The sequence below is a fragment of the Phocoena phocoena genome, chromosome 8 (genome assembly GCF_963924675.1).
Source record: "Phocoena phocoena chromosome 8, mPhoPho1.1, whole genome shotgun sequence".
In the NCBI taxonomy this organism is placed as follows: Eukaryota; Metazoa; Chordata; class Mammalia; order Artiodactyla; family Phocoenidae; genus Phocoena; species Phocoena phocoena.
This window is the reverse complement of record NC_089226.1, coordinates 73,827,970-73,845,105: the sequence shown is the minus strand read 5'-3', so window position 1 is coordinate 73,845,105 and position 17,136 is coordinate 73,827,970. Positions and strand designations below refer to the sequence as shown.

Here is a 17,136-nt window from a genome sequence, read left to right as displayed (position 1 = left end):
AGCCATCCCCGTCCCTGTCAACTTCTCTCCCTTGTCTATTTTCTCAAAGGTGGTCACACCAGCATCTGAGTAACACACTTACAGCTAAAAATAAGGGAGGAAAGGTGGGTCAGTTCCAAAGCGAGGCTCTGGGCCTCAGCTTTCCAACTTGGCACATTCAGACAAGCTAGTGTCACCTTCCAGGCATGAGCTAATTACTTTCTGGGCTCATCTGGAACAATTCTCCCTAAAGCCAAAAGCCCAAAATAGTCCAGCCGGGCTTTTGATCAGATGGGAAGCATTTGTGCATGACAAGAAACCCTTGCCTCAAAGAGTTACAGCCAGGAAAGAACAATATGAACACAGGTCTCACTGTCTCAGACGGGGAAGATTTCATAATGGTGCCTGCAGAGCTTCAGTGCAAAGGGGGTGCATTTACCTTAGCCGAAACTGGCTTTCTTATTAAAATCCTGTCCATTTCAGTAACGTAAGATAGTTCAGAAGTATGCATTCGGTTCATTAACAATGAAGAGTTAACCCTTACTTGATTAGAAGTCCTTAAAGACTGAGTTTATTATTTACAATAATCAGAGAAGGCTGCCTCTCTAAAGAACGAGATGAGACCGGAAAAAATATTTCCCTCTCTTTCCGTCTTGGAAGGCTCAGCTCTCATCCTGCCACCTTCGTGTAACCGTTCCCAGTCACTTCAGCCAGGACTGTTCTTTCCTTTTTCTAACTGTGTATACTTGCTATCGGATCATATGCAGTTTTTACACGGATTCATATAAAGCTTTGGACTGTTCTCTTTTACCTATCTATGAGTCTGTGTGGGTGTTCGTCTCTCTAAAAGAAGCATCCGTTGACATGTCAGCAGGGACTGTGTTACAAATTCTTTTCCCTTCCTCACTGTGCCAGTCAAAGCATGATGTCACCGGTAGGCATTTCCAAGAGTATCTGCTCGGTCAAAACCTGATCTTTATTTCCGGTTTAATAAAGCAATGAGGATGACCAAACATGGGATACGCTATAAAACCTACATCTTCAGAGGTCTTAGAATACATTCTTCTCATTCCATGGATGGTTTGCTCTTTGCTATAACCCCACCTATATCAACCATGTAGAGAAAATTACTGATAGAGAACCAAAACACATTTTTCTTTTCTTTTGCTATCAATTGCCTATAATCAAACTACACTGCTGAGGGCTGATCAGATACTGAGAGTGATGTGACCACATGTCTCTTTCAAAATGCAGGATAACCTCTGCCCTAAGGCGCTGATCAACACAGTTAATGCCAAGTAGCTACTCACCAAGCTGAGAAAAGTTGAATCTTGTTCCGGAGGGAGAAGTTACACTGGAGCCAGAGGAGAAAGGAGAGTTGGCGGCCGTGTCCTGCAGGCCTCCTGCAGAGTGGGACCGTAACCATTCTTTTGCGTCTTCTTGTGTGCGAAGCTGGGAGGTGGGGGTGTACCTGGACAGACAGAAATCAGGCTGGGATTAACTACGAACAGCGTTTATGAAAATGAGCTCTCTGGAGCTGATGATAAACATATAAAAAGAAAATATACATCCAAAGATGACGTTTGAAAAATCAGATCGCTACACATCCCGAAACTCACAAAGTTTCTCAAAACCTTTTTTGCCACTTGGCTGTCTTTGGGGGAAAACTGCAATTCCTTTCAGTTTTGAGGGAACTACATAAAGGGAACAAGATAGGTAAACGCTCAAAAGAGCCGTCCCTGGGCGTATCTGTAACATGTTGATTCATGACGGTGTCATTTCAAAGCCTCCACCTTGACAGGACTGAAGCAACAAAACAAGCTGCTGTCAGAGCTCTGAGGAAGTTTTAATTAGATAGCTCATGGCATCTGCATTCTGGAGGGCAAGTAAGTGGCCATGAATCACAGAGTATCAGAAACCAGACACGTAAAGGAAGGTATGAGGAGACCGATGCTGACAGTAGTTACTAGAATCTGGCAGAAACCAGTCTTCACAAAAGGAACCCCAAATCATTGGGTCTCACACAGGGGAGGGTCTTCAGAAGTCACGTGGTCCACCTCATCGTTAATTCTGAAACGTATTTGGTAATGATTTATTGAACGTCCCCAACGTGCCAGGTGCCTTCACAGACGTTATCTTACTGAAGCCTCGGACGCTCCCAGCAACACAGATGCTATTATTCCTGTTTTACATTCAGGGAAGGTGACGGCCTGCCTTGAATCACGTGCCGAGATTTCAATCCATATTGGTCTGATTCCCAAATCCATTACGGATGCTGCCTGTGGGCTCTTCTCACTATGCCCACAGGCAGCATCTCGAATGTCTAAAGTGCCCCAGTGGTCAGAGTACTTTGGACTTATAAACAGATTACCATGGGGTTACTACTGATTACGTAAATAGAGGGGTCCTCTTGACTTAGGACAAGGTGTTGTCAGTGTGTTGGTATTGGATGTGTGTGTGTACTGAGTGGGTGAGCTAGAAAGGGAGTCACAGTGAGAGGGAACATAAACACGATTCTTCCTTAATGTTTTTACTATAGTTGGACTTTCTAGGTCCCATCAATTGCCTGAGGATACCCTGTCACTTACCTCTATTCTGAATTTTTTTAAAAACTGATTTTCACAGCCAGAGCTACATAATTTTCACAGAATAGATCTGCTCCAGAAATATACACATTAGCATTACAAAATGGTGATATTCGAAGATGTGAGCTTCCTCTGGAAGCAGCACTGGGGCATCAAGGTCAAACTCACGTGAAGAGTGGATATGATTTAAGCTTTAGCCTGAGTGCCGACAAGCATGACGAAAACTGTTAAGTACTGAAGGCCTTGCCAACTGCCCCCTCAAAGGCCACCGTGCTGAACTTCCTCTGTCCGGAGGTCAGTTGGGGGCTTTTTCAATACTTTTATTCTTAGATTTTTAGATTTGGCTTTACTCGGAACTCCTGTTGAAAGGAAGCATTGATACCTACCTCCCATTACTGGTCAAAATGCTCTCAGCCTTAAGAACTGCTGGTTATTAACTACAGACATACATGACAGCAACGAAACATTTCATTCCAAGTTCCATGTTTTGCGAAAGCACTTACTGCTTGGTGCGGGGTGAAGCCGATGCTACAAAGAACGAGGTGTTTAGAGAGCGGGAGAAACGACAGCTGTAACCATGTGACATTAAGATCACGGGGCAGGCGTTAGGACTGAAGTTCTTCTGGGTGGCAAAGTGAGGTGGATGGCGTGAGCAGTGGTGACTTATAGCATCTTGTTTCACCAGGACCAGCGCCAAAAACGAGCCATCACTTACAGTGAATGAAAGGACATTCGCTCTTGGAAAGAAAGTCCTTACTTTCTTTACATCAAAAAAATGAACATACCCATGTCTTGCTGGGCATTGAAAATTGACCCGATTTTCGATTAGAATATTCAGACAAGTGCAAAGCACCTGTCCTTAGCAACTTTCTATGGGCCAGAAAGTTAAAACTCTTCAAATTGGCGGGGGTGGGGGGTGGGGGGCGCGGGGGGGATATTTCTCTCCTTTGCTCTGTGTCCCAGCTGACAAATCAACATGCTACAAGTCATATCCTTTCTCTTGGAAGACAGCCCGTGAATGGAATGGTCATGGCAAAGTGATCAGCGATTAAACCCACTGGCCCCGGAAGAAGCGGTAACCGCTCTCCGGGCTTGCTCATGAGATGGTTTGACCACAGTAAGCCTGAAAGAGCACAGCCTCTGCTCAAGCAAAGAAGCCGACACGTGGAGAGATGAGAACGAGAGGGTTGCGAGGGGAGCCATCATCCAAAGGGTCCTGCTGCCAAAGCGGGGACCCCCAGCCCAGCCCGAGCCCCACCAGCCATGAGAGAGCCACACAGCCAAGCCCCAGAGCCACACCAGATGGCATGGATGCAAGGAGAAAACACAGATACCTGAGTCCTTTTTTAGGCAAAGTGTTCCTATCAAGGTGCGGGTCACTGTAGGAAAGTTAAAACAAACGTAAGAACCTCAGAGAAGCACAGGGAAAGCAGGCCATGTGAGGGGGAAAGGCTAAGGACGAGCCAAGAGATCTGGAGGAAGAGACTCACTTCACCAGGGAGGGGTCCTCTGCATGCAACACATCCACAGCCACAGGAACAAAGGAAACCCAGGCCTGTGCTCACACCCAGGCATCCTCCACCCCCGTCCCCAGGAGGCCTGATCCACTCGGCCCCAACTGCTCCACCTTTTCCGTGGGTTCAAAGCCAAACTCAGGATCTGCCCCCCATCTGGAAGCAGAGCCCATGCCTTCCGCGGCAGAGAGAGACGCCGGGCTCCCCGCACCCCTAAGCACTCTGGCCCTCCACCAAATGCCACTGGCGATGACTTCAAGTGAGAGAAGGGACTTGCTGGAGAGTTTCAAGAGGCCAGCAGTCTACATATTTGGAATTCATCTGTAACAAGTGAATTCCAGGTCCCTCTCAGTTTTCGAGGCTCTCATTGGGCGTAGCTAGGAGCTGAGCCCTGGGCAGAGTCGGGGCATGTTACAACCTGCTGGCTGATAAAGTCGCAACATTCGGATTTCCAAAGAGCTAGGTTTAAAGGCTTGGTCTATGAGTCTGACAAAGGCAAAGTTTTCGTTGTTAATGGGGTGAAGAGGGTTTTCATTAATTTTTTCCCCCCTAGCACGAAACAACATCCGCTCATTACGTTTGGCCAAGCCATGGCTTCCCCACAAACTCAAGGTCAAGATCCATGTCTGAGGCCCACCCTCAGGGCATCTGGGGGCCAACAACACTCCACATATTCTTCTTACAGAACACGGGCACACAGAACACCACAGCCTGCGAGACACAGAGCCAATCCGCAGCAGAGGCCTTTGAGAGGGCAAAGAGCCAGCTGCACGGGGAGCAGGGGTGTGGGAGACAAAGGTGAGGGCCGCAGAGCCGCGTGGTGGGCGGCAGGTCACTTCTGGGCTCGGAGGGGGAGGGGAGAGAGGAGAAAGGGCAGGAAGCTGGGAAGCAGGAACATGCCACGGGGAGGCTGAGATGCCAGTGAGAGCTTCTGCCGCCCCTCGCCAGGTGGCAGGCTTGAGGTTCCTTCCCAAGCTGGGAGAGGAGGGGCCAGCCCCGCTCCACCTCTTTCTGAGTTTTGTGGGCAGCGGAACAGACCCTCACAGGCATGTCTTGGGGGGTCACAGAGCACACCGGGGCCACGAACACAAGCGGAAGCCGCAGGCCAACAGCCTCATACAAGACATCTGGCTTGACACGGTGGGGGGGGGGGGGGCAGAGGAAGCTAGAGGCTCGGTGGCGTCCCCGGCCTACAACGTCATTACCTGTCCTGTTTCCTGGGCAGAGTACTTCTGCAGAACTTAGGGCTAGCGGCAGGGGAAGAGAGAGGGCTAGAAGGCCAGGCAGGTGGAAAACAAGAGAAGGTGCATTAGATTGGAAGGAGGGGGTGGGGTTATTATACACAACGACTAGGACATTTTTCTCATTTCCAGTGCTGATAATGGCTTTCTTCCCCATGTGGAGAAAATGGACATGTATCACTAGTGCGGTGAGATTCAGAGCTTTGAGGACAATTCTGGTTTCTTGATTTCCTATCGCTCTGGCCTGCGGCCCTTCAGTAGGAGGGTGTCTGCCCCGAGGACCAGCGTGTGGACTGGGCTGCTTAAGGAACATCCCACCACACGCTCCGCGGCTGCAGCCGCCCCCTGCTTGGACGACACAATTACAAGGGGCAGGGAAAGAGGCAGTGATGAACACACAATAAAAAGGAAGGACTTCGAAAGCGGAATGCGCTTTCAAAAGGCAGCATGAAATCTGCCCCCAAGAGACTTCCAGCAGCTCCATGCACTGAGAAAAACCACAGTGAAAGACAACAGGAAGCAGAGCCAGGCTTAATCCATCCCCAACGGGCTTCCCTCTGGAGAGATGGCAGTGATCAGAAAGAGAGAAATCTCCCAGCAAAGGTGAGCTAACACTTGGGCTTCCTGACATAATCTTTGGACTCCCGGAAGGGCGTCTTTCAGGGAGATAAAGGCAGCCAAACACACAGCACCAACCTTTCCGACAGTGTGGTCTTCACACTGTTGGTTCTGACAAAGGGGGTCAGGGCGTCATCCTTAGAAGCGGCAATGAGGCCGGTGGAGGAGTTGTGACTCAGCGCCCCTCCGCTGCCCAGGGAGATGTCAATGGACTCGCAACTGGTGTGGAGGCTGCTGACCGACTGGAAGCCCAGGCCGTCCTTGCTAACGGCCGAGGAGCTGCTGGCGTTGGTGCCCCACGTGAGGCTGTTGGAGGGGCCCGAGTGGGCGGAGCTGGGGCTGGAGGCCAGGGGGGACTGGGTGCTGTCTGCGTTCTTACTGTAGAGAGGGCTGCTGCTGCCGCTGCTCAGGACGCCGCTGCCCGAGGGGGACTCTAAGTTACCTTGCTGGCTCAGGGTGGCATGAGGGTTGGAGATGACCACCGAGTTTTTCATGTTTTCGGCTGTGGCGATGGGCACTTGCTTGGTAGGCTTCCCACCAAAGAGTCTGCGAAGAGACAAAGGTTTACACGGGTTGAACACCCAAAGCCCAGGGACGCCGGCCGTCAGAGGAGGGCAGGGCACAGGAGCTAGTGAGAACCCCTGGGGAGGGAGGCGCAGTCCTTTCTACAGCTCGAGGCGCTGCCCTGGGAAAGGCTGCCACACAACGGGCCAGGGCACTGGTGGAGCAAAGGCTCCACCTTCAAGTTCTAGGCTGCTGCTGAGACCCTGGATCTACCTGAGCCAAAGGGAGACGGGGAGTAATTTTCTACAGGCCTATCCCTTGCTGGTCCAACATCTTGCTTTCCTTTCTTTCCATAAATAGAGTAACTAGGAAACTGCCCTTGCCCAGGAAACATCTCAAGGGAAAAGACCTGTCTTGATCACCTTTGCATCCATGACCCCAGGCACAAAGCAGGCACTCCGTGTATGACAGTTCAGCTCCAAAGGAGTTGGTTTCTTTGATCTCTAACAAAACGTGTAGAATCAAGAACAGGAGGCTAGATCTGGAGGCAGGCTGGGCAATGTATCCTCTCAGATGTATTCTTACATGAAAGCCCAGCCTGAAAGATGTGTCTTTTAGGGCCAGAGAGCTAATACTGTCCAGTGATACACACAAACCTTGTGGGGTTCACAAGATGTTCGACCAGACACGCTGGGTGTGAACGGCGTCTCTGTGATAGACACACAGAAATGCCATTGCATGTCATCTCCCCCACTGCTCATGACCACAAATGTGCTGTCGGAACACAGGGAATGGCACAGACACTTCCCTCTGCTGAGAGGGTTCTCTGGTAGGATGGAAAAACTGTCTTAAAGTCGAAGGACAGTACATACTCTAGAAATGTAATGGCTTTATTCTATCCACTAAAACTGTCACGGAACAGGTATCTCCGAAAACAGACGATACTACTACATACTATGATAGGCAGGTTGCCTTTCACCCAGCTAGTCAAAGTGGTGTGAATTTGACCTCCGACCTCTCCAAATGGTTGTTACAAATCCCAATTGTTGTAAAAATAAATAAACACATAATCAACCCTCAGTACAATGTGTGGCGACAGAAGAGGAACATTTTTTGCCTGGTGACAGGGAAAGAAATATCCTGTTGCAGAACCTTGGCTTTAGAGTGCTTACATACCTCCAGTGTCAGGGACCTCACTACTTTATACTCGAAAGGCTAACTGGCTCCGTTGCCAAGCGCCTCCAATTGTTACAAAACCAAAATCTAACCCACCTCCTTCCAACTTTTATGCCTTGCTCCTAATCCTGCCATGTGTAACTACACAGAAAAAGCCCAATCTTTTGTCTGTTAGTCCTTCAAACCATTTGAAGAGAGCTATCACACTTCACCTAAGATTCCTCTTCTTCATACTAATGCACAACGAGAGAATTCAGAACACCTTAACAATTTAGGAAAAATGTAATTGCTAGGAGTGGGCTGAAAGGTGCTCAATTCACAGCCTAAGAAGCTGCATGCATTTTCAAGTATTCTATTACACTAGCCTAAGGGTCTACTAAAATGCCTTTGTAGTTACTAAAGGAAATCTATAATACCAAAGAGCGAATATTACATATAATACTTGAGGCAAGAAGCAGAGAAAATTTTCATTTACAAGGCAACCTGTTAAAACAACAAAGAGCAGCCCAATAAGACTTTCCCCTGAAAAAATAATTACTGAAATTCTAATAATCAAGTCTAGACAAAGAACAGCGAACTGCTGCATTAGACTTTTCGTGTGGAATGCTTCTTCTGAAGGCTTTGCAAACATTCCCATTCATCCCCAAATATGTACATGTGCACATAATTTTTATTTTTTCACTGCTAAATTTTCTATCCTTGGACTTACTCTTTCTTACGACAAGAAATTTCCTGAAAAGGTAGGATGAACTCTGCTCAACGCAGCTGAAGTTTAAAGTGAACCATCAATTTTAACGTACAAATTTCCACCCGTTGTGGAAGTACAGGAAAACGCCTTTTTCAGGTAATAGGAAATCAAATTCTCTTTTTCAAAAACGCTTCTGCTTTGAGTTGTTTTTTTCTTTCTTTTTTTTAAAGGAAGCTAAAATTTCAGGCACTAATTTGGAATTATGCATGCAGTATAAAAAAGTATGTGGGGGATATTGGACTGTTTGGGGAAAAGATCTGGTCATTATGCCACTGTCTGGCATAAAGAGGAGGAACCTGAGCCACAGATTAAAAACAAAACTGCTTCCAGATCTACGGGAGTATTAGGATCTCATCTTCGATGGCAGCTAACTTTTATTGAGTACTTACTAGGGGCCAGATGTAGCTACACAGATTAATGGACACAAGAACCTGTAGGTAGGTATCACCACCCCAATTTTACAGATGAGAAAACGGAGGCAGAAGTATTAAGAGAGGTTACATGGTGGCTAATTAAGGTGGACCTAGGATTCAAACCCAGGAGGATTGATTCCAGAGGCTTATGTTTTTCATGCCAACGAGGGAAAATAATCAGTTGAGCAGAATTGCTGGCAGCATCCGACCAAACAGCTTTACCCAAGGACTGAAGTGGAGAAAACCAGAGGCGGCTTCAGCTAAGAAAACAGGAAGTTATTAATCCAGGATGCCACTCCATGTATTCCAGTTCCGCTCGGTGCCATTTACCCACTTACCTGCGGAGCGTGGGAGACGCCACATCAGGGTACTTGGCCCCTGGCTGGAGGGTGGCCTGAGCCGCACTAGACACAGGCTGGGCTGCCGGGTTCACCTTCACTGAGTTACAGGAAGCCACGCTCTCGTTGTCGGATGAGATGCCTTTCTCCTTATCGGTCTGGTTGACCAGACCTGGCAGAGAGCTGCCCAGGGCTGTCTTGGAAGGCTCCCTCAGCTTGGGCGCCGGCAGGCCTGCTGACTTGCTACTGATGTTGGAATCTATGCTGCTGGTACTAGACCTGTTTCCAGCCCCATTCCGGCTGGTGGATTTACTGGGCCTTGGCAGACTCCGGTACTGTAGATTTGTCCGGGAGCTAAGGGACAGATACCCATCATCCTGATTCTGAGCCCCATCCATGCTTGTCTTCCGACCGGTGGACCGACCGACGAGTGCGGACGACTTTGGGATCTTGCCCAGTGTGGCTGACCTGCTGGTGACAGTGGCCCCACTGGCTGTGATCATGGCCAAACCAGCGGCAGAGCCACTCTGCTTCTTGAACCCAAAGCTGTTGGCGTTGGCAGTGGGCGTCCTGGAGCTGCCGGGGAGGGGTTTCTTGGATTCATCACCACTGCTGCGGCCGGCATCTGACGGGGAGCGCTTCACCTGGGAGGCTTTGGGAGACAGCCTTCCTTTCTCAGACACCTTTGCATCATCTGTTTTTCCTGCGAGAGAGATCAGAAAGGTTAGCCTGCAAACCAAGAAGTCAGCTCCGCCAGCCCCTCCTCCAAAGAACTAGCTCGCTTTCTCCTGGGGGAAAGCAGTCCCCTTGGGAGACAGAGGAAAGAGCTTTTCATAAAGATAATCGCGTCTACAACTGTCACCGTGAAGCTTTTAGGAGATGTCAACGGTTTTCCTCATTCGCAAAGCAGTCTAAATTTACCCAGAATAAAGCAAAGCCAGCCAATCACTGATATGTCTGGGAAAGAGATCTTGTGTTTTATTGGCCATTCTCCCTCTGTCCATTGAAAAGCTGTCCCTATCATTTTCAAGGGGTACCCCACCTTCCTGCAAAAACACTGCCCTCATTTACATACATCCTTAAATCATGGACGACGTCAATTCAACACACCGACAGCTCCTAACCACGTGCTCTTGAATAGCCTTCACTAGGTATGTTAGCTCCGACCCAGCACATGCTTAAACCAATCCAACATGTCTCGGCAGTGGAACCACCTTCAGAGTTTAAGAGGCTCTCATGCTTACATACTTCCACTTGGAGAAAGGTCAAGATGTGAACCTTTCTGAAAGCTGGCTATGAGCAGAGTCTAAACCCTAAGAAGAAATACCTGTGCATTTTACAGGGATTTAAAAATATCATCAAGCCCTCGCTAGAGTGACTGCGGCTCAGGTTTTGAAAATGACAAGTGCCCACGCACGCCCCTGACTCACCAGTCCCTGGGGTCTTCAGCGTGCCTGCCGGGGCGGCCGGCTTCGTCCTCGGCATGGTGACGCCCACCTGAGCTGTCATGCCTCGCCGCCACGAGCCTGTCTGAGAGATGACGGGGTTCTTCTTGCCCGACGTGCTTTTGTCGGACTCGTCAGACACATCAGAAGGATTCCGCCTCCACTTCGACCCCGGCTCCATCTTTATGCCGCTGTCTGACCCTCCGTCTGACTTCTTGACATCATCGCCGGACCACAGGGAATTCCTCTCCACCTGTGAGTGCTTCTCAGCGTCGGTCTGCGAAGGAGACCCTCTGAATTAGTCTTTCTCAAACCCCAGGCTAGAGAGCCCCTCACCCCAGAGCAAAAATGCCCATGCCCTGGACAAGTTAAGGGAAAGATAACAGATGACTACTTTAAAATGTTTGGGCCTTGTACTCCGGCTATCTTGTTAGGAAGCCTGATATGTTGGGTCCAAGGAAAGCAAAGAATACGAATATGTCCTAAAAGGGAGTGAGGGAGGAGAGTAAAAAGAGCCAGAGGAAAACGAGAGACAGAGCCCCATGGAGGAGAACCAGTGGACGGAGCTGTGACAAAAATTCAGCCACCAGCTCTGCCACTTGGCGACCAGCCTCCTTGAGCTCCGGCAGCCTGAGCTCTACCCAGCTCACGGCCTCCCAGCCCATTTCCCTTTGTTCAACAGCTCCCGATCACTCCACTGGCAGCCAGATCTCTGGATCTAGCACAGCGCCACAGTCTAACACACCGAGAGCGAGTGAGAGAGGGCAGCTGCTAGCTCCCCTCGAATCAGGGAGAGAGAGGGGCCGAGAGGAAGCAAAGCCTCAAAAGCCACTTCCTCCCCACGACACCATGTGCTCCCACCCAGCTCCATTCATAGGCCGCTGCTCGCTCCTCTTGTGGGATTTTGTGCAGACGGGGGATATAATTAGCCAGCTTTCTTTGGAAGAGGCCTGACCTGCTGGCCACGGAGCCCAGGAGGGGACAGAAGCGTGATGGTTAATCGTTTGCTGCAGTTAAAAGCCATAACTCTCTAACCAGAAAGCTTTGGGGGCCTCCCTAGGGGTTGGGGCCAGTCTGAGCAGATTTCAGCGGGGAGAAGCAGTGCAGTGAACGGGGAAGGGGGGTCGGCAACAATTTAGGGCAGCTCCCCTGCAATACAGGTCCCATGTTTGCTGCACTTAACTACCAAGCGTGGGCAACACCAGCAAGGTAGCAAATCAAAACGACCCCTTGACAAGAATCTGGCCTGACGCTTGTCACTCGAGATTAGCACCGATGGAATACGCTGGCTGAGTGGGAGCAAAGATACATACAGACAAGCAGCCCAAGTTCAACCGCCTCTCTATCGCCACCACAGCCTCCCCCCTCTCCCTCAGCCACCTCGTGGGTGCCTTCAGTTGTCTGGTCATTCCTCAAACATTTCCACGAGGTACTAGGCATAGAGAGAGGAGGAGGACAGAAACACTCCTGGGCTGCAAGAAGCTCATCGTTCAGCTGCGGCAAAGGACAGAGACAGAGGCGTCCCCACAGCAGGCACGCAATCAGGCTTGGTGAGGAAATGAGCAAATCGGTCGGCGAATACATGCTTCTCGAGCTACAGCACACTTTAACAAAACGACCTCATCCGATCCCGACCGCTAGCTGGTCAAGGAGGGTAAGAAGGTAAGTAGAACTGTCTTCATCTCAGTTTTACAGAGAAGTGGAAACTCACGGTACTTGCTCCGTGTCCCAACTACACCAGCCCATGTTCCTTCCTCTAAATCTTCCAGTGTATTCATTCAGCCAGAATTTCCTCCATGCCCGTGGTTTGCTGGGCACTATGGTGGGTCTGAGGATCTGTGAGTAAGATGGGTTCCCATCCCTTCTGAAGTTTATGATCCAGTGAAAGAGGCAGGGATTGGAAATATAAGACAAATAAATGGAAAAGGACAAGGAGTCTGAGAGAATTACAGGCAGTGATGTAATTTAGATTACGATGATGGGGGTAAGGTACAGTGGTCTGGTAAGGCCTTTTTGAAGACGTGTCCTAAAGAATGAGCAGAAACTTACCGAGAGAAGAGTTTAGGGAAGAGCATGCCAGGGAGAGGGAAGAGTATGTGCAAAGGCCCTGAGGCAGAAAGTATCTTGGCTTTGGAAACATTCACTCAACAAATATTTACCGGTACCGCTGTGTGCCAAGCAAGCTTTTGGGTACTGGGAATACTACAATGAATGAGAACAAAATATCAATACGAATCATCAGCCTCCTGGAGCTTATGTTCAAGTACATTCTAACACATTCTTTTACACTCTAAGAGGTACTGAAAACTTAGTACATACCACATCCTGGGGTACTGCATTAATTATTCCTTTAATGCTCCTATACCTTATTTTCCCTGATCAAATTATAGTGACGCTAATAGTAGGAGAAGTAACAATTAAAATTTACTAAGCATTTACTATGTGCTAGGCACTGGGCTAAAGTGCTTTCCACGTACCATTTAATTTAATCTTCACCAGAAACCTATGAGGAGGTTATAGTTCGTAGTCTCGATTTTACATGAGAACACTGAGGCACAGAGTGGAAAAGAAAATTGCCCAAGATCACACAGTGCAAGGATTCCAGGGAGCCTGAGTGCAGAGCCCATATTTTAGCCATCAGGCTATGTTGCCTTCCTGGAGAACAAGTCCAAGGACTTGAGGATGCTGCATGTCCAGGGGCACCTAACATAACACCTACACCCAGTAGATTCTCCTTCCACCCTGGCTGGCCGGTGGTTCCCCAGCTCCAATTCTGGAGCAGTTCCAGCCTAGCCTCTGGGTGGGACCTCCAGAACTGATTCCACCCCAGTGGCAGAGAGAGTGCACACATCCCTGGTCTGGGACTGCAGTTGAATCCCCCTCTGGAAAGAACAATCACCCAACCATCACAGCCCCGCAATGTATGTGGTCCAGGGTGGTAGGCTTCCCAGCTGCTCTTGGCACAGCGGCCTCTGCCCCGGGACATTACACTGGCTGTGAGTTCACATCTCCTTAGCAAACCCCTGCTGAGCTGTGTGCCAGATCATGTGGTGGCACCAGGAGGGATTAAAAGATGAAGAAGGGCCAGCCTCTCTGCTCCCAGAGCTTACAACAGGAGGGCCAGCAGGACAGCCACATGGGATGTACAAAGAGCTGCACCCTCCCCTTTGCCAGCTGTGCCCATCTCAAGTGGTACCTCCTTTCTGTAGATTTTCCTACTGCCCCTACCTGTCAGCCCACTTACTCATTCAGCATCCAAGAGGGAAGGCAGGGAAATAGCCACACTCAAGGAGGAAGAGGGCCTGGAAGATGGGAGAGTTCTCCCCTGAGGGCCCAGGTTCCCCAGAGACTGAAGAGGGGAGGCCAGTCTTCTGAGAGCGAGAGGAAGGAACCAAGGCGCTGAGGAACGAGGTGAGGCCGTGAGGCGGGAAGGTGGAGCGAAGAGCATGGGCTTGGGGTCGGACAGACTTGAGGTCAAGTACTAGGTGCTGCAACTCCCTCCTGTGCTGTGTGTGACCCTGAAGGAAGTGGCTGAGCTTCTTTGAGATTGTTACCTTGTGCGTGAAACAGGGGTGATAACAGACAGGTGTCTCAGAGAGCTGACGGTGGGCGCAATGAGCTCAATGTGGAGGGACTCAATTTTAACAGTGGCTCTTTTGTCACCAACTGTCCCCCCTCTGAAAATCTCCAGCACTTTAGCATTTAATCTATTTCTGTCTTGCATTAAGGTGAACAGGGTACTTGTCTTTTGTGCTCTTAGGCCACAAGCCTCTAAGAAGCCAGAGACACTGCCGTCTTCAAGCCCACACCATCCCCTGCGGACTGAGATGCTACACTGGCTGAAGTCTGAGTCCCAGTAATAACAGAAATTAGGATCAGCGTCAGCATCATTACCTGCTGCCTTTCTTACTGGGCACTGGGTGCCTCTGCACACATTATTAGCTCATCTAATCCTCTAAACTTGCACTTTTATCTGTATTTGACAGACAAGGAAAGCACAGGTGTGAAGAGGAAAGGTAACTTGCCTCAAGTCAGGAGCAGCAGGACCCAGCAGGTGGCACAAGGGGTGCCCCACCCACACCCCAGCCAAACCCTATCCTTACGTCCAGACCATCATCCGAGAGCATCCAGAGAGCTCCAGGATTACTCAAGGTCACACAGGACAGGAATCCTTGCCACAGAATTCAGAATTTTGTTCCCTTCAGTAGCAAAAAGTAAACTCACATGGAATTACCATTTTTCCCCCTTGTATATTTTATTAAAATTTCAAAGGCAGTGAAAATGAGAGGAATCTTGACATATGCCTTTTTTGTACCTTGACACCTGGAATGGAACCTTCCACAGACTGAGAGAAAATGCCGAGTCACAAGGACAGGAAGAGATAGATGAAAGGGATGTGGGGAAGTGATGTTCATGTGTGAAAAGTCTTCTGCCACCAACACACTGTCCTAAAAGCAAAATGCTGCAAAACTTAAGATAAAATGCTCTGGCAGGGCTTCCCTGGTGGCACAGTGGTTGAGAGTCCGCCTGCCGATGCAGGGGACACGGGTTCGTGCCCCGGTCCGGGAAGATCCCACATGCCGCGGAGCGGCTGGGCCCGTGAGCCATGGCCACTGAGCCTGCGCGTCCGGAGCCTGTGCTCCGCAACGGGAGAGGCCACAGCAGTGAGAGGCCCGCGTACCGCAAAAAAAAAAAAAAAAAAAAAAATGCTCTGACACTACAAAGAAAGGACATGAGTAACAGTCAACTTTTGGTTCCTGACATGAATGGAGGAAAGAAGCAGAGGTATAGGTAATATAGAGGAAGGAAGGAAGGAAGGAAAGGGAAAAAGGAAAAGGAAAGGAAAGAAACGAAATGAACCATCTGAGCAACTACTGAGAATTAGGCTCTGAGGGAATTCCCTGGAGGTCCAATGGTTAGGACTCAGCACTTTCAACTGCAGAGGGCCGGGGTTCAACCCCTGGTCGGGGAACTGAGATCCCGTAAGCAGAGTGGCACAGCCAGAGAAAAAAAAAGAAAAAAGAAAATGAATTAGGCTCATTTATCTGAAAGCATGTTCAGATAAAGAATGTCCATATTGCTGCTCTCACACTCACTCTTCAAGATAAGCCTAGTTACCGTGATTTTATGTAATCACAGGGAGGCAGAGGCTTGGAGAGGTTGAGCTTATCCAAGGATGCCACAGAGCTAGGAGCTCAACCCTGACTTCAAAGGCCGTACCTTTTCCCTGACACTGCAGCCAGACTCACCAGCTCTCCTGGAGAAAGTTGGTCAAGAGGCTGTCAGACCCCAGGCAGGGAGATGCTTTGCCCAGCACACTGAGAAGCAGTGGGCACAGGCCGATGCCGGGTATCTGGGCACGGGTGCCCCATCGAAGACCCTCCCCGTGCTCCTCGACATCCTTGAGGAGACAGTCACTCACAGACTAAGGGGACTTCCATCCCCCAAGGACCACTCCTCTGTTACCAGCTGCCACCTCTCTCAAGCAGCTAAACGAGGCTGTTCCTTAGGCTTCCAGACGATAGCTCCCCTGTTCCTTAGATGTACTTCCTTTTGGCTGGTCTTCAGAGGCTTTTCAAATAAACTCAGGCAGGCAACCTGTCCTCAACCTGCTTTCCCAGTGGACACACTGGGCTACTTCTTCCTGCCTTTCCATGCCTCGCCTGGGATGCTTTGTGCTGCCCATGTGTCCAGGGAAACCCATATGTGATGGGAACCTGAATGAGCCCTGGCGAGGATGGCAGTGCACACCTTCCCGCTGCCTGATGCTGCTCCGAGAGGAGTGATGGCCCTTAGCCTTCCTCCGAGTGGTACAGGGGAGGAGGGGAGAAGGCTGCAATTTATGTGGATTCAGACATTTGGAGATGCTCCCTGGACAGGAGCAAAGGGATGCCAAAGAAACCATCTCAGCAGGAATCTTTGTAACTATGGGTGCAAGTCTACATTTATTTTATTCCAAGACCTACTTGCTTAATTTTTATTTAAATATTTTAAACTCAAGTAGTTGTAGAGCAAAAAAACAACCCAATAAATAGTAAATTCTTTTTTTTTTTTTTTGCGGTATGCGGGCCTCTCACTGCTGTGGCCTCTCCCGTTGTGGAGCACAGGCTCCGGACGCGCGGGCTCAGCGGCCATGGCTCACGGGCCCAGCCGCTCCGCGGCATGTGGGATCCTCCCGGACAGGCACGAACCCGTGTCCCCTGCATCGGCAGGCGGACTCTCAACCACTGCGCCACCGGGGAAGCCCAATAGTAAATTCTTTACAACCCTTGATGTTATCTTTCTGATCTTGGTCAAAAGACATGCTTGTGTAATATTCTTGAAGCTTTTCTGATGTGACATTTGCTAAATGAAAGCAAAGAGCTGGTCAAGGAGGAGGGGGGCCTTGACATTAACCAAATTCAAATGTATCATTTGTAAATCCCAGATGGTTACTCTGTATCAACGTGGAAAACAGATTCTAACTCCAGGTTTGTGGGAAGGGAACAAAGACAAGGAGACTGTTTCAACAGTGTTTTGTTGGCTCAGTGAGCATTTTAGGAGCAAGCTTCTTCCTACCTTGCAAGTAAACAAGA

At 49.5% G+C, this 17,136-nt stretch overlaps 1 protein-coding gene across 3 annotated transcripts in view; it reads right to left on the bottom strand.

Moving 5' to 3' along the window:
- Positions 1-17,136, bottom strand: part of NAV2 (neuron navigator 2) — a 393,794-nt gene that overhangs the window by 53,693 nt on the left and 322,965 nt on the right. For all 3 annotated transcript variants that reach the window (XM_065881976.1, XM_065881977.1, XM_065881978.1), the window contains 6 exons: positions 10,547-10,838; positions 9,117-9,819; positions 6,016-6,483; positions 5,284-5,349; positions 3,899-3,943; positions 1,290-1,450 (listed from right to left, as the gene is read on the bottom strand). In XM_065881976.1, the coding sequence (XP_065738048.1) occupies positions 1,290-1,450; positions 3,899-3,943; positions 5,284-5,349; positions 6,016-6,483; positions 9,117-9,819; positions 10,547-10,838 (1,735 nt within the window). The remainder of the gene's footprint in view (positions 1-1,289; positions 1,451-3,898; positions 3,944-5,283; positions 5,350-6,015; positions 6,484-9,116; positions 9,820-10,546; positions 10,839-17,136) is intronic.